The sequence below is a fragment of the Pristis pectinata genome, chromosome 3 (assembly GCF_009764475.1).
Source record: "Pristis pectinata isolate sPriPec2 chromosome 3, sPriPec2.1.pri, whole genome shotgun sequence".
In the NCBI taxonomy this organism is placed as follows: Eukaryota; Metazoa; Chordata; class Chondrichthyes; order Rhinopristiformes; family Pristidae; genus Pristis; species Pristis pectinata.
In genome coordinates, this window is record NC_067407.1 from 10,102,789 (window position 1) to 10,124,990 (window position 22,202).

At 42.9% G+C, this 22,202-nt stretch overlaps 1 protein-coding gene across 1 annotated transcript; it reads right to left on the reverse strand.

The window, feature by feature from the left end:
• Positions 1-36: 36 nt before the first annotated feature.
• LOC127568918 (uncharacterized) lies at positions 37-19,662 on the reverse strand. The gene is made up of 9 exons (XM_052013180.1): positions 19,653-19,662; positions 18,138-18,360; positions 15,341-15,446; positions 14,357-14,482; positions 11,149-11,319; positions 10,685-10,857; positions 8,414-8,540; positions 678-809; positions 37-183 (listed from the first exon to the last, which is right to left on the reverse strand). The coding sequence occupies exons 1-9, from the start codon at positions 19,660-19,662 to the stop codon at positions 37-39; spliced, it is 1,215 nt and encodes a 404-aa protein (XP_051869140.1).
• Positions 19,663-22,202: the final 2,540 nt, after the last annotated feature.

Genomic DNA, 22,202 nt, shown 5'->3' on the forward strand with positions numbered 1-22,202 from the left:
AGTCAATAATGAATAATATCTCCTTTCTGAATTCATTTAGATCATCTCACCAATACTTAGGAATGCCAAATGTGAAATATTTAAGAACAATGAATGTAAAATACTTGCAATATTTTCAGATTCACTCTTCGTCAGCTTCTGCATCAACACTTCCATCTGCATGTTGGTACAATCCATACTTGACTGCAGGAAAAAGCTAGGATTAGCATGACACCCCTACCGCCAAAACAGTACAGATACCAAAGGCATTGGTTAAAGAATTTCATTGTGATAATGTTACACATGTCCACAGTAACTCTGACTGTGGGAAATAATCTTTCAACCATTGAATGTGGAACAATTCCAACTCTTGAGCTTAATAACTCTTACTGTGTGTGAGGGACAAATAGATTGAAAGACATTGTGAGCATATTTAGTGAGCTGACAAGAACACAGGAATAGAAAGACTTGCACTGACAGTGCTCTACAAGTCCTTTTCAATACTTCCCAAAGTACTACAATAGACGAAACAATGTTAGAACTTCCCTCTGCTCTGAAGTACCATGCTCAAGAGGGTGCCCTTTTATTTTCAGTTCGAATCAGCCTCTCCCTATCCTCCAACTTCAAAAGGGAATCATTAAAATTCTTCTTTGTGTTCATGACAGAGACATGGTCCATGGCAACAATACATCTCTTACCTCTTGATTCTGCATGTCCTTGAGGAGCTGTTGTAACTTCTGATTAGCAATGCTGGAACTCTCCACCTTCTCCAACAGCATGTCCTTTTCTCCTGCAAGTTTGTTAATCCTTGAGGTTGAAAGCTGATTCATCTACGATGATGGAAAGGTATATTGGGACACATGTCTTTATGGAATTGCATAGAACATGCAGCATGAAGACAGGCCATTCAGTTCAGGCCAATATGTATGCTTTTGACAATCCCTTTCTACACCTCTTCAACTGATCTCATCTGCATATGAAGTTAGATGAACAGATAAGGATAAGAACATAAGAAATAGGAGCAGGAGTAGGCCATCTGGCCCATAGACCCTGCTCCGCCATTCAATAAGATCATGGCTGATCTGGCCATGGACTCAGCTCCACCTACCTGCATTTTCCCCATAACCCTTAATTTCCCTACTATGCAAAAATCTATCTGTGTCTTAACTATATTTAATGAGGTAGCCTCTACTGTTTCCCTGGGCAGAGAATTCCACAGATTCACTACTCTCCGGGAAAAGCAGTTTTTCCTCATCTTCATCCTAAATCTATTCCCCTGAATCTTGAGGCCATGTCCCCTAGTTCTAGTCTCACCTACCAGTGGAAAGAACCTTCCTGCCTCTACCTTATCTATCCCTTAAATAATTTTATGTGTTTCTAGAAGATCCATTCTCATTCTTCTGAATTCCAGTGAGTATAGTCTGAGGCAACTCAATCTCTCCTCATTGGCTAACATGGCCCATAACTTTTCATGATATGCATTAACAATTTGGAAGAGGGGACCAAGTGTAGCGTATCTAAGTTTGCTGATGACACTAAATTGGGTGGAAAAGCAAATTGTGTAGACGATGCGGAAAGTCTGCAGAGAGATATAGATAGGTTAAGTGAGTGGGCAAGGGTCTGGCAGATGGAGTACAATGTTGGTAAATGTGAGGTCAACCACTTTGGAAGGAAAAACAGAAGATCAGATTATTATTTAATGGTGAAAGATTGCAGCATGCTGTTGTGCAGAGGGACTTGGGAGTGCTTGTGCATGAATCGCAAAAGGTTGGTTTGCAGGTGCAACAGGTTATCAAGAAGGCAAATAGAATGCTGGCCTTCATCGCTAGAGGGATTGAATTTAACAGCATGGAGGTTATGCTTCAACTGTACAGGGTACTGGTGAGGCCACAGCTGGAGTACTGCGTGCAGTTCTGGTCTCCTTACTTGAGGAAAGATACTGTATATTGCCTTTGGAGGCGATGCAGAGGAGGTTCACCAGGGTGACCCATTCATCCCAACTCTCTGCCTTCTATTGGTTAACCAATCCTCCATCCATGCTAATACATTACCCCAACTCCATGCATCCTTATCTTATGGATAAATCTTTTATGCAGCACCTCATCGAACACCTTCTGAAAATTCAAGTATACAACGTCCACCTATTCCCCTCTATCCACTGTGTTCATTATATCCTCAAAGAACCCTAGTAAGTTTGTTAAACAGGACCTGCCCTTTCAGAATCCATGCTGTGTCTGCCTGATGGAATCACTTCTATCCAGATGTCTTGCTATTTCTTTCTTAATGATAGCTTCAAGCATTTTCCCGACTACAGACGTTAAGCTAACTGGCCTATATTTACCTGCCTTTTGCGTACGTCCTTTTTTAAACATTGGCGTGACATTCGTTGTCTTTCAATCTGCCGTGACCTGCCCAGAGTCCAGAGAATTTTGGCAAATTATCACAAATGCCTCTACTATAACTTCCATTTCTTTCAGTACCCTGGGATGCATCTCATCAGAACCAGGGGACTTGTCTACCTTTAGGTCCACTAATTTGCTCATCACTGCCTCTTTAATGACAGTGATTGTATCAAGGTCCTCACCTCCCATTCCATAATCTCTCTCTTTGGCACGTTAGACATGTCCTCCACCATGAAGACTGACACAAAATAGTCATTCAAGGCCTCTGCCATTTCCACATTACCTAATCTTAATTCCCCCTTCTCATCTTCCAAGGGACCTACATTCACTTTAGCCACCTTTTTCCACTTTATATAATTATAAAAACTTTTATGAATTTTTATATTTTGTGCTCGTTTACTTTCATAATCTATCTTCCCTTTCCTTATCGCTTGCTTAGTGGTTCTTTGTTGCTTTTTAAATTTTTCTCAATCTTCCAGTTTCCCACTACTCTTGGGAACTTTGTATGCATGAGCTTTTAGCCTGATGCCTTCTTTTATTCCCTCAGTTATCCAAGGCTGGCTCTCCCCACCACTACTGTCCTTGCTTTTAACTGGAACATACTTTTGTTCAGCACTGTGAAAAATCTCTTCTAAAGTCTTCCGCTGTTCCTCAACTGTCCCACCATATAGCCTGTGTTTCCAGTCTACACTAGCCATTGTAGTATCCCTTGTTTAGGCATAATACACTGGTTTTAGATCAATCTATTGCACCCTCCATTTGTATGAGAAATTCAATCATACTATGATCACTCTTTCCAAGAGAAGCCCCAACTACAAGATCATTGATTTTACCCATCTCATTGCTTAGATCTAAGATAGCATTTTCCTTTGTAGGTTCACTAACATACTGTTCAAGAAAGCTATCACGGATGCATTCGATGAAGTCCTCCTCAAGACTGCCTCGACCAACTTGATTCGCCCAATCTATGTGCAAGTTAAGGTCCCCCATGACAACTGCTGTTCCATTCTTACATACATCAAATACTTCTTAGTATATTGTCTGTGCCACTGCAATGTTATTATTCAGTGGCCTATAGACAACTCCCACCAATGATTCTTTTTCCCTTTACTATTCCTGATCTGTACCCAGATGGACTCAACATTCTGCTCCTTAGATCTTATATTGTCTCTCACTATCGTCCTGATCTCATTCTTAATTAAGAGGGTTACCCCACCTCCCTTACCTTCCTACCTATCCTTCCGCATTACCTGATGCCCTTGGATATTTGGATAACTTCTCCTTCAGGGAGTCTGTTATTCACCTCCCATTTGTGAAATCAATTCCACTTGCTAACCTCTCTTGGGATGAAGCAGCTTCTCCTGATTTCCCTATTGGATCAATAAGTGACAAGAATTCCCTACTGGATCTATTAATAATGGCCTCTCATTTTGGTCTCTAGCCTGAAACAGTGGGCCAAATCATCCTCACTCTGATTGGTGCACAAGCAACAATTTCATTCATCTGATTAGAGTCACCGACCTTCAATGAAAAGGCAAGTACAGCTAACTTCTACACTTATTTACATTTACATTTTTAAATTAATTACAACTGTGTGACTTATTTTTAAAACCAATATTTTTTAAGTTAATGCTTTTAACCAGAAGTATTATTTTAGAACTAGTACAAGAAATGTCAGGTACTAGAGGGCACATATTTAAGGTGAGAGGGGGGGAGTACAAAGGAGATATGTGGGGCAAGTTTTCTTACACAGAGAGTGGTGGGGGCCTGAAATGTACTACCGGGGTGGTTGTAGAGGCAGATAGCATAGGAGCATTTAAGAGACTCTTAGATAGGCACATGAATATGCAGACTAGAGAGGGATATGGTCAATGTGCAGAGAAGAGGGATTAGATCAATTAGGAGTCATTGGTTTAATTAGTTTGACACAACAACATGGGCTGAAGGGCCTGTTTTGTGCTGAACTGTTCTACGTTCTATTTTTAAGTTAAATATTTTAATTCAATTCAATTGTTTTCAGATGTTTCTGAAAACCGGAGACATTTCAATAAGGTGCCTTTGATGACTGTGAACTGTCAAAGGCCATCTGGGTGCAGGGGGTGGAGCCTGCTCACCAGTCTGCCCCATGGAAGGATGGGAGAGTGTGGCCCTCAAGTCTGGCAGATGCTGCAGCAGGTTAGTAGGGCCACAGGAATAGTGCAGAGAGCAATCATTAGGCAGGGATGTCAAGCACAATCTGACCCGTCTTCTCTACCTCAGAACTATTGATAACTCTATTGGCTTCTGCTAGGTGCATTCTAGCCTTAGTTTTTCCAAAGCTAAAGGAACTTCAATTCTGTTGAAGGAGTTTTGATCTGAAATGTTAACTGTTTCTCTTTGTGCAGGTGCTGCTTGACCTGCTGAGTGTTTCCAGCATTTTCTGTTCTTGTTCCAGTCTAGTCAAACTATCCCATTAGGTATAACGATAAGAGAGAGGAGCAGAATTAGGCCATTCAGCCCATCGAGTCTGCTCTACCATTCAATCATGGCTGATTTTTTTTTCCCAACCCCATTCTCCTGCCTTCTCCCTATAACCCTTAACATCTGTATCAAAAATAAACCTATCAATCTCTGCCTTTAGTACACCCAATGACTTGGCATCTACAGCCCTCTTGTGAAAACAGATTCTACAGACTCACTACCCTCTGGCTGAAGAAATTCCTCCTCATCTCAGTTCTAAAGGGACGTCCCTTCATTCTGAGGCTGTGCCCTCAGATCCTAGACGCTCCTATTAATGGGAACATCCTCTCCATGTCCACTCAATCTGGGCCTTTCAGTATTTGGTAGGTTTGAATGAGGTGCCCCCTCATCCTTCTGAAATAATCTCTCAATTCTAGCTCAAATTAAATAGTAAAATGACAATATTAGTTGGGAACAATATGACTTTACACTTATGTTTTATGTACATTATTACTGTAGCTCAGGTTACAATGACGACTGACTGACTCTCTAATTCAGGAAGATTTAAGGTGTGTTATTGCACACAAGGTCACCTCTACAATTCAAACAGCAATAAATCATAATTCAAAACCACATGCCATAGTTGCCGCAGCATAACAGAGCAAATACAAGTTAAAAATGGAACATCTTTCTCAATTTTGCCTGGATTTAGAGGATCAAGGAAAATAATCTCTGTTCTACTAGCATGTCATCAACTGAAAAGATTACTCCATGCAACTTCTCAGCCATCATTTTCAATGTGAATAGGTGAAGCGCTTCACTTCAAATAAGTGGCAGTTTGAAATAATCTTCCCTTCTTTCAAATATTATAGAAAAGCCAATCTGAATATTTAGCTCAGAAGCAAGAATGGTTGGAGCCCCAAAGTGAGAAAATGCTTCCACTAAGAGTCAGCACCTGCACACCATACACATTGAATCACAATCACCATCTCAACAACAGAATGACGCAGAATTTCAAGACAGTGCGCGATGCTGTTATTTGTGCCAGATTCCTATTTCTTATCACAGAGATTGCCCAACACCTTTTCCAATGAAATTACCAACTCAATATCAAATACATGGGCACATTTATCATGATGACCGATGACTGAAGAAATGAGGACTAAGTTCAACTGAGCCATAAAGGAAGAGAGGAGGAATCAACATCCTGTCAGTCTAAGGCATGTTTAATACTAGATAGGAGAAAAGCAGTAATGTTATTTATTCATTTCTTTGGGAATGTGGGCATTGCTGGCAAGGCCAGCACTAATTGCCTCTTCCTAACTGCCCTCAAACTGACTTGCTAGGCCATTCAAATGTCAACCAGATTGCTGGGTCTGGAATCAGAGTGGAGTCACAGACAGGGCAGACTGGGTAAGAGTGGTGGATTTTTTTCACCTGATGGACACCAGTGTACCAGATGGGTTTTTGATCTAGCAGTACTGTGGTCCTCATTACCAAAGACTAGCTATGTGATGAATTGCAATTACTAATCGAATTTAAATTTCTCAGCTGCCAAAGTGGGATTTGGACTCATGTCTCCGGATTCTTAGTCCTGGCCTCTGGATTTGCAGCCCAGTGATTTAACACCTGCTCCACCCACCTTAACCATGTAATTGCCCCTTGCACAACTGAGTAGTAGTTAATTAAACACCCACAAGTTTTTCCTTTCTTAAGCAATACTCTCCAATCATCAGATTCCCACAAGCATAGATTCCACCCAGGATTATTCCTTTCTCATTCTAACATTTCACTCCTGTCATTTTTCCTCTCTTCCTCCATGTGATTGCATTGCAATGATTTTCTGCTACTTAGAATCTTTATCTTCTAATCACCGTTGACTAATAGCACATTATCCCAATAAAACTCTCACCTTGTACAGCTAACCTGCTAAGCAGATGTTCAATTATTTGACATCCATCGATCACGACCCTTCAAAATTAGTTTGCTACATAGGGCTGACTCTAATCTTTTGAGGTCAAATGTCTGAAGTATTCTTGTTTATCATTTTGTATTTCTTATAATGAACACAGAAACCACATGACGTTGAGCTTTTACATAGTTTAAAATGTGTTTTTTTTACCAAAATCACTATTTGTTTTTGGGGGTGTTTGAAGCCCCACCTCACTTCCCATCACTTCTCCCCTTTTATCACATTGATTTCAATGTCATGGAGTCATACAGCAAACACTCTTTGACCCAACTCGTCCATGCTGACCAAGATGTCCATCTGAGCTAGTTCCTGTTGCCTGCATTTGGTCCATATCTCAAAATCTTTTCAATCCATGCACCTGTCCAAATGTCTTTTAAACATTGCAATTGTATCTGCCTCTACAGCTTCATCTGGCAGCTCATTCCATGTATCCATCACCCTCTGTCTGAAAAAGTTTTCCCCACAGGTCCCTTTTAAATCTTTCCCCTCTCACCTTAAATCAAAGTCCTCTAGTTTTAGACTCCCCTATCTTGGGAAAAAGACTGTGGCCATTGACCTTATCTACACCCCTCATAATTTTATATACCTTTATAAGGTCACCTCTCAGCCTCCTCTGTCCCAGGGAAAATAGTCCCACCTTATCCAGCCTCTCTTTATAACTCAAGTCCTCCAGCCCTGGTAACATCCTCTGAATCTTTTCTGCACCCTTTCCAGCTTAATGACATCCTTCTTATAGCTGAGTGACCAGAACTACATACAATATTCTAAATGTGATCTCACCAAAGATTTGTACAGTTGTAAAGTGATGTTCCAAATTCTGTACGCAGTGCCCTGACCAATGAAGTTAATTGTGTCAAATACCTTCTTCACCACCCTGTCTACCTGCGTTGCCTGTGTTTGTGTTTGTCTACAGATCAATTATTCCCCTCCACCCCCCTCCGGACTACAACTTGCCCATTCAATTCTATTCTACCCATTCCCCATTGGTTAGAAGAAACAGCCACTGAAATGCCCCTCTGGCCACATTGTGTCATGAGTGAAATCTCTTATGGAAGATTGCCAAATGAGACATTTGCTCACAGCTACTCCCTCTCCACTTTGCTTTTCCCCTTGCTACACTCTCTACTCCTCCTCTGCATTTTCCTCACCTTCCCAAAGCCTAGACTCTCTCCTCTCTCATCCCTGCTTTTCTGCAATGCCCTTTTTCCTGCCACCAAAGAATGCCTCCTTTTCACATTCTTTCCCTCTCCAGTCTCTCCTTCACTCTCTCTCTCTGTCTTCTACTATTACCTCCCTAACTTTTAACCAGGCTCCATCTGTAAACTGCTCAAAACTCAAAATAAAGGCAGAAAATACTGGGGATACTCAGAGCACATGGCAGGATCTGTTGAGGGAGAAACAGAGTAAGTGTTTCAGGTCAGTGACCCTTTATCAGAACTGGAAAAGAGAGGAAACATGCCGGTTATCCCCAGTCTTTTGTGCTTTCATCTGTAAAGTGACGTTGATCTTCATCGCCCATAGGCACAGCCATTTGGAATCAGCTAGTCCCTGCTGTAGTTTGCTGGCATACATTAAAATCCTGGAAGGGCTTCCCCATTTACCTGTTGTACTTTGTGCACACCTGTATTAATTCTGCAATGGAATTCTTCAGTGTTGCCACTTGCTTTGCTGCAGCTAGGGATGTTGTTTCAGCTTCTTTTAGTGCTATTAACAGCTTGTTCTCTTCAGCAAGACCTTTTCTCTTCAGCCTAAATGGTGACAAAAGATACATCAGAGCAGATTCCAACCATACACCTATCGAAAATTCAAGACACATCAAGTCCAAAATGACTTCAAATTTCACCATTAAACATATTTCATTCTATGCACTAGCAATATCCAAATTATAAACTTGGATTCAGAGTGACCAGTCAATCAGTATTAATCATGTTTGTTTATCTATCACTTACTGGATTGTACTGTTTGAATTTTCTGGAGCTACAGGTTTGGACAGGATTGTTTCATCTCCAAAAATCACTACTCACTTTTCCAAGCTCGAGAGTAAAACCCGGTGTAACTCATCTTCTTCTCATAGGACAATTCCTTCATCCCAGGAATAAATGCAGCAAATCAACACTGCACTAATTCCAAGGAGACTACATGCTCCTTTAGATATAGAGATCAAAACCGAACACGGTTCTTCAATTGAAGTCTCAGCAAAACCCTGTATAATATAAGGAAGACTTCCCTCTTTTTGTACTCCAATCCCTTTGCAATACAGGCCGACATACCTCATTACTCATGGCTCTGTCTTTCTGTTTCTCATAAACCAGCACACAAAGATCTCTCCATAAACCAAAATTTACTATTTCCTTGCCATTTAAAAATCATTTTCTATCCTTTCTACCAAAATGCATTCTCACATTATACCACATCTGCCACTTTCCTGCTCACTAACCAACCTGTCTGTGTCCCTTTGCAGACTTTCTGCATTTTGCTCTCAGCACATTTTCCAATGTACTTTTTTTATATATAAGATATCTTTATTAGTCACATGTATATCGAAACACACAGCGAAATGATCTTTTGCATAGTGTGTTCTGGGGACAGCCCGCAAGTGTTGCCACACTTCCGGTGCAAACATAGCATGCCCACAACTTCCTAACCTGTATGTCTTTGGAATGTGGGATGAAACCAGAGCACCCGGAGAAAACCCATGCAGACACGGGGAGAATGTACAAACTCCTTACAGTAGCGGGAATTGAATCCGGGTAGCTGGCACTGTAATAGCGTTACGCTAACCGCTACATTAAAAGAAATGTCACCTTTGGTAGTCTTGTTACCAGGACTGGAGGGCTTGAGTTTAAGCAGAGACTGGATAGGGTGGGGCTTTCTTCCCTGGAGCATAGGAGGCTGAGCAATGACCAGATAGAGGTTTATAAAATAAGGGGTTTTGATAAGGTAAGTGGCTGCAGTCTTTTTCCCAGGGTAGGCGAGTCTAGAACTAGGAGGCATAGGTTTAAGATGAGAGGGGAAAGATTTAAAGGGAATATTTTTCACACATAGGGTGGTGGGTATATGGAACGAGCTGCCACAGGAAGTGCTAGAGGTGGCTACAATTACAACATTTAAAAAATATTTAGTCAGGTTCATGGATAGGAAAGGTTCAGAGGGATTTAGGCCAAACACAGACTCAGGTAGGCACCTTGGCTGACATGGACGAGTTGGGCCAATGAGTCCATTTCCATGCTGTTTCACTATGACTCTCATCTAAATGGTGTATGATAAACCCATCCATCTATTTAGCATACATTCTGGATGGCTGAGAGTGTCTCTCTCTGGCCACTTCTTACAGACCCCTGGGAGACAGGGTGCAGGGTCCAGGGAGTTTGTTTGGTTTTAGCCCCTTAATTTCTCCAGTGCTTTCTCTTTAATGTTAGCAGCTTCTCACTATTTGTTCCCTTTCATTTATTACAGCTTCTGCAGGGAACTATTTATTTAATCAGTTCGCCAATTTATTGTTTTCTCGATGGGACCCACATTTATTTTTGCTTTTATTTAACGTAACTGTGGAAACTCTTATAATCTTATTTCTTATTAATTTACTCATACAATATATCTTTTCCCTCTTTTTGAAATCTGTAGTCATTTGCCAGTACTTCCCAAAATTCAGCCAATCCTCAGATTTATTCTTCTTCTTGACATTTGTACAAGTGCCTCTCAACTTAACACCAGCTTTAGCTTCCCAACTATCCTGGAATAGTTTACTTTCTTGTGGAGTTTACATCTCCCAATAGAAACCAGTGCATTATTTGAATATTAGTTAAAATATCAGACAGCCCAATTTCATATTAATGCATTTAAGCATCCACATTTGCATTGCATTAATCGCACAAAAGATGAATGTAATCACCCTTTCAGGTCCAGTTTCTTCTGTAGCTTTTCAAAGCTCTCCCAGAAAGCTCTATGCTTATAGTTTGTTCTGGAAAGTTCCCACGACTGTTTAGCTTCAAGGTCTTCAGCCATGTATTTTGATTCATTTGAGCCATCCAAGTCTTCCTCAAACTGTTCAGTTGATGTGTTCAGCTTTTGGGGAACAATTTAACAATTTGCTTTAGAGGTAACAGAACAAATATATAGAATTACCCTAAATGATTTTCAATATATTTGTCTATCATGCAGGAAATATTCAGGTGCCTCTTTGCTAGGTGCATCTTCAGATTCAACCTGTCTGTTACACCATGCTTCATTAATAGACTGTGCTCCAATCAAAGATTCAAGTGGAAAATGCAACTAATTAGCTATCACTAGAGGCAACATTATCCAATAATCTCATCAAATGCCATTTTTTAAAAATAAAAAATTATCAAAACATACTTCATTTTTCAGTTGTTTCAAGTCTTCCATTACTCTGTCAATCTGCTGCCCACACTGATTCATTCGCTCATGAATGTTGGCTTCCTTATCAAAGTTTGCATTATTGGAATGGGTGAGTGTAGAGATCGTTTCTATCCTGCTGAGTGTGGTTTTAAGAGCTTGTGCTGGTCTCTGAATTATAAAATGACAAACCTTATATGTATAATATTTAACATAACGTTAATTTTTTAAAAAAAGATTTCAGACAAGAATTTAAATTTACTAGTTTTTGCACCCTTTCAAAAATACATTCAAGTGCGCTAACAAAATATTCCAATGAAACAATAATACATTTTCCCTTATTATTGATGTGAAACAATTCTCAGAGCATGATTATAGCATTAGCTGGAATGCAAATAAAATAGACAAGGAAGCAACAATTCAACAAAATGAAAGAAAAAAAATGACAAAGTATTTACAACAGAGAGGCAGACCATGAGCCAGCGGATCAATGTCAGTGATGTTCCACATGAATATCCTCTCACTTCATTTAACCCCATGTGACATCTCCTTTTAGTCTGTTCCTTTTCATCCACCTGTGCTTTAAACATACCTTTACTATTCAATGCAGCTGCTCCTTGTGTCAGTGAGTTCCACAATCAAACCATTCAGAGGGCAATAAAACTTCTCCCAAATGGATTTGTTGATAACTCTCTTTTAAGGATCTTGTTCTAGTCTCGATGTATCCCAGCCTTTCTAATCTTAAAGAACTCTCACAGGCCATCCACAGCTGTTAAGTCTTTCTTGATCAGTATAACCTCATGAGATTGTTGGGAATTTCAGTAAAACAAGATTTATAGTTCCTGTCTCATGAAAGTTTAAATGTGAAAATTGAGCATTCCTCACAATTTACAATGAAGACTGTGTCATATATTGGACTATATTGTCTAGTTCCAAAGTCATACAGCACAGAAACAGACCCTTTGGCCCACCATGTCTATGCTGACTATCAAACAACTATCTATACTAATCCAATTTACCAGCACTTGATCCTTTAATTACTTCCTACAGGTTAACAGAGTACCTGCCTCTGCATTCCAGATTCCAACCAAGCTTGGGATGAAAAAAGATCCCCCTCAAAGCACTGCTAAACCTCTTACCCCTTATCCTAAATCTACGTTGTCTAGTATTTGACATAAATTTGGAACAAATTTGCTGAGGATGAATTTACTAATTTAATACGCCAGAAACATGCTGGATAAAATAAAAATGTTACTATGTCAGAGACTGTGAGAGCCAAGTTCTTATTCATATTTACAATATGTGGCTTAGGAATTACTTGAAGACAATCATACAGTTCTCCAGCTATTTCTAAGACTCAGGGGATTAAATTCACCTACAATCTATTTTGCGAATTTTCAATCAAATTATCTGTCCAACTAATATCTTAGGTTAAGCAGAGCCTTTGTGAGGTATCTAATAGTCCACTAGAAAAATTGTTTGTGAACACCAATATCCAAGAAAAACAAACCAGGCTGCTCAAGTTGCAGCTGTATAAAAATTTGGTCAGGCCACATTTGGAGTATTGCGTGCACTTCTAGTCACTGTATTACGGGAAGGATGTGGAGATGGTATAAAAGAGGTTCACCAGGATGTTTCGTAGATTAGAGAGTATTCGCTACAAGGACAGGTTGGACAAACTTGGATTATTATCGCTGAAGCACAAGAGGCTGAGGGGTGACCTGATAGAAGTATATAAAATTATGAGAGGCACAGACCATGTAGAGTTTTTTCCCCAGGACAGAAGAGTCAGTACTGGAGGATATAGCTTTAAGGTGAGAGGGGAACAGTTTAAAGGGGATGTGCGGGGCAAATTTTTATTTTACACAGGTTTGTGCCTGGAACATACTGCCAGGTGAGGTGGTGGAAGCAGAAAGGATAGCCACATTTAGACAGACACATGAACAGGCAGAGGGATATTGAGGGATATAGACCACATACAGACAGATGTGCAGTTTAAATTGGCATCATGGTCAGCACAGACACGGTGGGCTGTAGGACCTGTTCCTGTGTTGTACTGTTCTATGTTCTACAGTCTATGTCCTTACGTGTTCAAGTAGCAACAGCGAGAAAATTCTACTAAATGACCAGTGCCCATAGGCCAATGCAAATTGAGTTTTGGAAACTAAATTCACACATCTATAGACAGTGAAGGTTATCAAAAATCACGGGGGGGGGCGGGTGGGTGTTAATCAGCTAGGTAACTGGGCCAAGGATTGGCCAAATGGTGTTCAATTCAGATAAGGGCAAAGTGTTGCATTTTGGGAAGTCAAATGAGGGTAGGACTTATATAGTGAATGGTAGAGCCCTGGGGAGCATTGTGGAACAGAGGGGCTTAGAAGTACAAGTACATAATTCGCTGGAAGTGGTGTCACAGGTTGACAGGGTAGAAGAAGTGAAGGTGGTGTTTGGCCTGCTGGCCTTCATCAGTCAGGGCATTGAGCTCAGGAGTTGGGACATTATGTTGGAGTCGTACAAGACGTTGGTGAGACTGCAGCTGGAGTATTGTATACCCTGTTATAGGAAAGGCATTATTAAACCGGAAAGAGTGCAGAGAAGATTTATGTGGATGCTTCCACGATTTGAGGGCCTGAGTTATGAGAGGTTGGGAAGGCTAGGACTTTATTCCTTGGAATGTAGGAGATTGAGGGGTGACCTTAGAGGTGTATAAAATCATGAGGGTGAACACACATAGCCTTTTTCCCAGGGAAGGGGAATTAAAAACTGGAGGGCATAGGTCAAAGGCGAGAGGTGAAAGATTTAAAAGGGACGAAGGGGCAACTTCTTCACACTGAGGGTGCTGCGTATTTGGAATGAACTACCAGAGAAAGTGGTAGAGGCAGGTACAATAACAACATTTAAAGGACATTTGGATAAGTACATGGATAAGAGGGGTTGAGAGGGAAATGGGACAAATGCAGGACTAGCTTGGTGGGCACCATGGTTGGCATGGTCGAGATGGGCCGAAGGGCTTACTTCCATGATGTATGACTCTCCATTAAATTTCTTTTTAGTTAGAATGAAATTTAGTACAAGTAACTAGCACAATTAGACCAGCATCATCACCCTCAAAACAGTGTTTCTAATAACCTTTCGTTTTTATTTACAGATATACAAACTATTTGTGCCTTTGCTTAGAAGAGGAGGATAATTTGATTTGCATACTTACTTGCTGCTTGTAATTTTGACCCCACTCAAAAGTTTTGGATTTGTGGTAATCATTGGTTTTCCCCTTCTGAGACTTGGTCCATTTTGCAGATCCAGCTGATGGCTTTCTTTTGGACACACGTGATAACTGGAAGAAAATGTAATCCTTAGAATGGAACTCAAGGTGGATACAGAGGAAAAGGACTGGGGAGGTTGTAGTCTTGGAAAATTGGAGCCAGGCCTTTAAGGAGTGAAGTTAGAAACATTTCTACATGCAAAGGGTGGAAGAGCTTTGGGGCTATTGGAAAGGTGGCTTTTCTGATGATGTATTAAAGCAAGGCTGCATCTGTTCTCGAGTGGAAGTAAAACCTCCCTTGCCACTAATTTGAAGAATGGGTGAATTATCTCTATTGTCATAAATAACATTTATCCCTTAACCTACATTACTAAAGTGAATCATCTTCAGCCTGGTGTTTGTGGCAGCTTCCTGTTCAAGAAACTGACTACTGGGTTTCTTATACTTATGAATGTGACTATTTTCCTGAAGAACTGACTGTAAAGCAGTTTGGGATGTCCTGGATGGAAAATGAAAAGCACCACACAGGAGCAAGTATCTCTTTTTTTTCTTTAGCCTTCTCTCCATATCATTGTAGTACTTGGCTAAAGGTATGTCAAGCATATCTAAAACAAAATCAACCAACTGACTTAGAATCCCATTGGAGGCAACCATTCAGCTCATCTCATCCATGCTAGCTCTCATTACGCCGTTCCCCTGCTTTTCCTGCATTGTCTGTAAATTATTTCCCTTTGATTTAATTATCCAATTCACTTTTGTACTTTGCTATTCAATCTGCTAATACCATCCTTTTTAGACAGTACATTTCAAATACCACAACATGCCATATACAATAAGTTTCATCATCCTCTTTTGTTCTTTGGCCAAGAGTTTTCTTCAAATAATTATCAAGTGGTAATTGTTTAAGCGATTGACATCATTTTTACCTACTTCCACAACAGAAGGCAGCAACTTGGGTTTTTGAACACGAACACAAACAGGAGTAGCTTCATTCAGATAGACGTTGATTGCAGGTGAAGATGATCTTGACTTCATTCTAAAGAAAATTCAATAGGAAAGGAAAAATTCCAAATTTTCAAAATTATTTGCTTTTGCAATTTATGCTTGTTTCAGCAAGCAGTAAATATAGAACAAATATTTAAAATATCATGCATAATTTTATAAATCGTCCACTGAGTCAGTATGGGTGGAAGTCAGAAACAGAAAGGGAGCGATCACTCTATTGGGAGTGTTCTACAGACTCTCCCCCACCCCCACCCCCAATAGCAGCAGAGATGCTGAGGAGCAGATCAGGAGGCAGATTTTGGAGAGGTGCAAAAATAACAGGGTTGTTGTCATGGGTGATTTCAACTTCCCTAATATTGATTGGCACCTCCTTAATGTAAAGGGGATAGATGGGACAGAGTTTGTTAGGTGTGTCCAGGAGGGATTCCTGACACTGTATGTGGACAGGTCGACTAGAGGAGGCCGTACTGGACCTGGTACGAGGCAATGAGCCTGATCAAGTTTCAGATCTCTCAGTGGGAGAGCATTTTGGAGATAGTGACCATAACTCCTTGACCTTTACCATAGCCTTGGAGAGGGATAGGAACAGACGATATGGGAAAATATTTAACTGGGGGAGGGGGAATTATGATGCTATTAGGGAGGAACTTGGGAGTGTAAATTGGGAACAGATGTTCTTGGGGAAGTGCACAGCCGAAATGTGGAGGTTGTTTAAGGAATACTTGCATGGGGCTCTGAATAGGTTTGTCCCAGTGAAGCTGGGTAAGGATGATAGAGTGAAAGGACTGTGGTTGACATGAGATGTAGAATATCTTGTCAAGAGGAAGAAAGAAGCTTACATAAGGTTTGGAAAGCATGGATCAGACAAGGCTCTGGAGAGTTACAAGGTAGCCAGGAGGGAGCTTAAGAATGGACTTAGGAGAGCTAGAAGGGGGCATGAGACGTCCTTGGCGAGTAGGATCAAGGAAAACCCCAAGGCGTTCTCCACGTATGTGAAGACTAAGAGGATAACTAGAGTGAGGGTAGGATTGATCAGGGATAAAAGAGGAAACATGTGCCTGGAGGTGGAAGAGGTAGGGGAGGTCCTCAATGAATATTTTGCTTTGGTATTCACCAGAGAGAGACCTTGACGTTTGTGAGGATGGCGTACGACAGGCTGATATGCTTGGGCATGTCGATGTGAGGAAAGAGGATGTGCTGGAACCATTGAAAAACATTAGGATAGATAAGTCACCCAGGCCAGATGGGATATATCCAAGGTTTTTATGGGAAGTGAGGGAAGTTCAAGAGCCGCGAGGTAATGTTGCAGCTCTATAGAACTCTGTTTAGACCACACTTGGTGTATTGTGTTCAGTTCTGGTTGCCTCATTATAGGAAGAATGTGGAAGCTTTTGAGAGGGTGCAGAGGAGATTTACCTGGATGCTGCCTGGATTAGAGAGCATGTCTTAGAAGTTGAGTGAGCTAGGTCTTTTCTCTTTGGAGAGGAGGAGGATGAGAGGTGACTTGATAGAGGTGTACAAGATGATAAGAGGCATAGATCGAGTGGACAGTCAGAGATTTTTTCCCAGGGCGACAATGGCTAACACGAGGGGACATAATTTTAAGGTGATTGGAGGAAGGTATGGGGGGGGGGGGAATGTCAGGGGTAAGTTTTTTTTTACACAGAGAGTGGTGGGTGCATGGAATGCACTGCCAGCAGAGGTTGTGGGGGCAGATTTAAGAGACTCTTAGATAGACACATGAATGATCGAGAAATGGAGGGCTATGTGGGAGGGGTTAGATAGATCTTGGAGCAGGATAAAATGTCGGCACAACATCGTGGGCTGAAGGGCCTGTACTGTGCTTAATGTTCTATGTTCTAAAACAGTTACTTGTGCTATGTTGCAAATCTGGTGCACAGTAGTGACATTCTGAACAATTTAAGTTTTTGGATCTTGTAGCATGTTGTTTATATTCAGGAAGGATTTGCTGCTAATCAGCTACTTTCCCTTCCAGGCCTCCAAGTTAGTACGAAATACAAGAGACTGCAGATGCTGGAATCTGGAGCAAGAGAACAAACTGCTGGAAGAACTGAGTTGATCAAGCAGCATCTGTGGAGGCGAAGGGATGTGTCGATAATTCAGTTTGAGACCCTGCATCAAGAATCTGATGTTCTTTCAGCAGTTTATATTTACCTGCAAGTAAAGTCACACCTATTGTCAACAGCTCTCCTCCTGCTACTGTCAACTGTCCAAACCCATCATTACATTTGTCCTTGAAAATACACTGGTTTCAAGGATAGTAATATCAGCAATATCATTGTCCACCATTTCTTTTTCCTCTTCAAAGTCCTTGAAATTGTTGCAGTTCACAAATCTGTGCTCACTTTTCAGGGAACCCTGCCAGCCCAACTTCTGTCCCTACCAATGTATCGAAACATCAGTATGATTCAGATGAAAATAACTGATTCTCCATTCCCCTTACCCCCTCCTCCATTCCCCTTACCCCCTCCTCCATTCCCCCATGCCCTCCTCTTCCATTCCCCCTTCCCACACCTCCTATTCCTCCACACCTCCTACTCCTCCATTCCCCCTTGCCCCCTCTTACCCCTCCTGCATCCCCCTTGCCCTCCTCCATTAGCCCTTACCCTCACTCCATTCCCCCGTCCCCTCCTCCTCCTCCATTCCCCCGTGCCCCCCTCCTCCATATCTGCAACCTCCCCGCTCCATCCCCCTTCTGTACCTCCCTTCCTGCAGACTCAGCCGGGAAGGGAGCGCCGTCCCTTTCTCTGGGAGACGGACGGTGTTTGGCAGCGGCTGTTGCCTGACGCCGGGCGCCGCTGCTGATTGGCTGCCCGCGAGTTGCGGGGGCGGGGCGGAGCGGAGCTGAACCCGGGCTGGTGTCCGCGGGGGGCGGGTCCGGGGCCTCACGGCGGGCTGACTGCTCACTCTCGTTATCAGAGAACCTGAGCCGGGGCTCCGGGGGGCGGAGGGAATCTGAGGGGCTTATTGGTGACAGCAGAGGGTAAGGGAAGGGGAAGAGGTGGGAGAGGTTGTGGGGGTAATTGGAGCATTGGGAGGGGATGGGGTGTGGGAGGGGATGGGTTGGTGGTGAATACTGGGGTGGCGTGAGGGAGACGGGAGGGATTGCAAGAGGAAAGGGGAGGTTGTGGAGGGTGGCGTCAGGGGTTGTGGGGTGGGTTTGGGCAGGAGGGGTGCAGAGAGTGGGATCTGGGGAGAAAAGGAAGGTGGGAGTTGTGGGGAGGTTGAGGAGAGAGGGTTTTGTAGGGTGAATGGGGAGGGGTTTATAGGGAGGGGAGGCAGGGTGGTGCGAGATGTTGACGAGAGGTGTTGGGGAGGGGTGAAGGAAGGTGAAGGCTACTGGAGAGGAAGGTGTAAGGGATTGGTATTAGTTTATTATGGTCACTTGTACCGAGGTACAGTGAAAAGCTTGTCTTGCATACCGACCGTACAGGTCAATTCATTACACAGTGCAGTTACATTGAGTTAGTACAGAGTCCATTGATGTAGTACAGGTAAAAATCAATAACAATATAGAGTAAAGTGTCACAGCTACAGAGAAAGTGCAGTGCAATAAGGTGCAAGGTCACGACAAGGTAGATCGTGAGGTCATAGTCCATCTCATTACATAAGGGAACCAGTCAATAGTCTTATCACAGTGGGGTAGAAGCTGTCCTTTAGTCTGGTGGTACGTGCCCTCAGGTACCTGTATCTTCTACCTGATGGAAGAGGAGAGAAGAGAGGATATCCCAAGTGAGTGAGGTCTTTGATTATGCTGGCTGCTACACCAAGACAACGAGAGGTAAAGACAGAGTCCAAGGAGGGGAGGCTGGTGTCCACAACTCTCTGCAGCTTCTTGCGGTCTTGGGCAGAGCAGTTGCTGTACCAAGCTGTGATACATTCAGATAGGATGCTTTCTATGGTGCATCAGTAAAAGTTGTTGAGAGTCAAAGGGGACAAACCAAATTTCTTTAGCCTCCTGAGGAAGCAGAGGCGCTGGTGAGCCTTCTTGGCCATGGCATCTATGTGATTTGACCACGACAGGTTGTTGGTGATGTTCACTCCCAGGAACTTGAAGCTGTCAACCCTCTCGACCTCAACACCATTGATGTAGACAGGTGCATGAACACCGCCCCCTTTCCTGAGGTCAATGACCAGCTCTTTTGTTTTGCTGATATTGAGGGAAAGGTTGCTGTCATGACACCATGTCACTAAGCTCTCTATCTCCTTCCTGTACTCTGACTCATCGTTATTTGGGATACAGCTTACTATGGTGGTATCATCTGCAAACTTGTAGATGGAGTTAGAGCAGAATCTGGCCATGCAGTCATGAGTATATAGGGAGTAGAGTAGAGGGCTGAAGAAGCAGCCTTGTGGGGCACCAGTGTTGAGAATAATCGTGCTGGAGGTGTTGCTGCCTATCCTCACTGATTGCGGTCTGTTGGTCAGAAGGTCAAGGATCCAGTTACAGAGGGAGGTGTTGAGTCCCAGGTCTTAGAGTTTGGTGACGAGTTTGCTTGGAATTATAGTATTGAAGGCAAAGCTGTAGTCAAAAAACAATAGTCTAACATTGGTGTCTTTACTGTACAGCTGCTCCGGAGCTGAGTGTAGGGCCAGGGAGATGGCGTCCACTGTAGACCTGTTATGGTGGTTAGCAAATTGCACTGGGTCCAGGTTGTCTGGCAGGCTGGAGTTAATGCATGCCATGACCAGCCTCTCAAAGCACTTCATGATGGTGGATGTCAGAGCCACTGGTCAGTAGTCATTAAGGCACGTTACCTTGTTTTTCTTCAGTACCGGGATGATAGTGGTCTTCTTAAAACAGTTGGGAACCACAGATTGAAGCAGGGAGAGGTTAAATATGTCCGCAAATACCCCTGTCAGCTGATCAGCACAAGATCTGAGCACTCGGCCAGGGACACCATCTGGGCCAGGTGCTTTCCTCGTGTTCACTCTCCAGAAGACTAATCTTATGTCCTCGACGGTGACCACGGGTTCAGTTGCATCGGAGGCTGTCAGGGTGGGTGGTGATAATCCATTTCCCTTCTGTTCAAAACGCGCATAGGATGCGTTAAGCTCATCAGGAAGGGATGCACTGTTAACTATGCAGCCCGTCTTTGTTTTGTAGCCTGATACAAGCAAGCCCTGCCACAACTGATGACTGGTCTGGGACTCTATTTCGAATTGGTATTGTCTCTTGGCATTCCTGATAACTTTCCAGAGGTCATATCTTGATTTGTTGTAAAAGTCAGGATCACCAGATTTGTGTGCAGCAGTCCTTGACTTGTAAGGAGTGGATTTCCTGGTTCACCCATGGTTTCCTGTTTGGGAACACCCATATTGTCCTCTTTGGCACACAGTCCTCAACACATTTGCTGATAAAGTTCATGATGGTGGTGACATACTCATCAAGGCTGGCAGCTGTGTCATTGAACATGGTCCAGTCCACTTACTCAAAGCAGTCACGTAGAAGCTCATCTGTTTCCTCAGGCCAGCACGGCACGACTCTCTGTACCGGATCCTCCCATATTAGTTTCCGTTTGTATGCAGGGAGGAGAAGCACAGCCTGGTGGTCCGATTTACCAAAGTGAGGACGAGGGGTGGCTCTGATGGCATCTCTGATGGTTGTACAGCAATGGTCAAAGGTGTTAGGGCCCCTGGTGAGGCAGGAGACGTACTGGTAGTACTTTAGTAGCACACTCTTGAGGTTGGCCTGGTTGAAGTCACCTGCAATAATGAAGAGGGCCTCAGGGAGTCCTGTGTCAAGGTTGTTGACCACGGAGTAAAATCACAAATTGACAGCTGATATGGTATCAATCATTATTTGGGGGCATTATCACAGGGCAGTATTTATTTTATATTTGTTTGAGGGATGTGGGCTTCGCAGGCTGAGCCAGCATTTAATTGCCCATCCCTAGTTGCCCTTGAGAAGGTGGTGGTGAGCTGCCTTCTTTAACTGCTGAAGTCCTTGAGGTGTGGGTGTGCCACAATGCTGTCAGGCAGAGAGTTTCATGACCCCGACCAGTGACGGTGAAGGAACAGTGATATATTTCCAAATCAGGATGGTGTGTGGCTTGAAAGGCAACTTCCAGGTGGTGGTGTTCCCCCTGCTTTTGCTGCCCTTGTCCTGCTGGCTGGCAGAGGTGGTAGGTTTAGACGGTGCTGTCTAAGGAATCTTGGTGAGTTGCTGCAGTGCATCCTGTAGATGGTAGAAAGTGCTGCTACTGTGCTTCAGTGAATGGTTGTGGATGGGGAGCCTATCAAGCAGGCTGCTATGTCTTGAATGGTGTCTTGAGTGTTGTTGAAGCTGCACCCATCCAGGCAAGTGGAGAGTGTTCCCTCACATTCCTGACATGAGCCTTGTGGATAGGCTTTGGGGAGTTAGGAGGTGAGTTACTTGCTATGGGATCCCTAGCGTCTAACCTGCTCTTGTAGCCATATTGTGTATATGACTACGCCAGTTCACTTTCTGGTTAATGATAACCCCCAGGATATTGATAGTGGGGGAGTCAGTGATGGTAATGCCTATTAGGGGGTGACAGCTGGATTTTTTTCTTGTTGGATATCATCATTGCTTGGCACCTGTGTGGCACAAATGTTCCTTGCCACCTATTAAGCCCAGGCCTGGTTATTGTCAAGGTTTTGCTGCAGTTGTGGACTGCTTCATTATCTGAGCAGTCATGAATGGTGCTGAACATTGTGCAATCATCAGCAAACATCCCCACTTCTGACCTTACGATTGAAAGAAGGTCATTGATGAAGCAGCCGAAGTACTATGAGGTTAGAA

Bases quoted from the DNA above. Each gene is read 5' to 3' on its own strand.
- LOC127568918 (XM_052013180.1), bottom strand. The intron at 10,858-11,148 runs GTATGTTTTGAT...GTTCCCCAAAAG, and splicing joins TGAAACAACTGAAAAATGAA to CTGAACACATCAACTGAACA. The intron at 184-677 runs GTAAGAGATGTA...TTTTTCCTGCAG, and splicing joins AGGACATGCAGAATCAAGAG to TCAAGTATGGATTGTACCAA.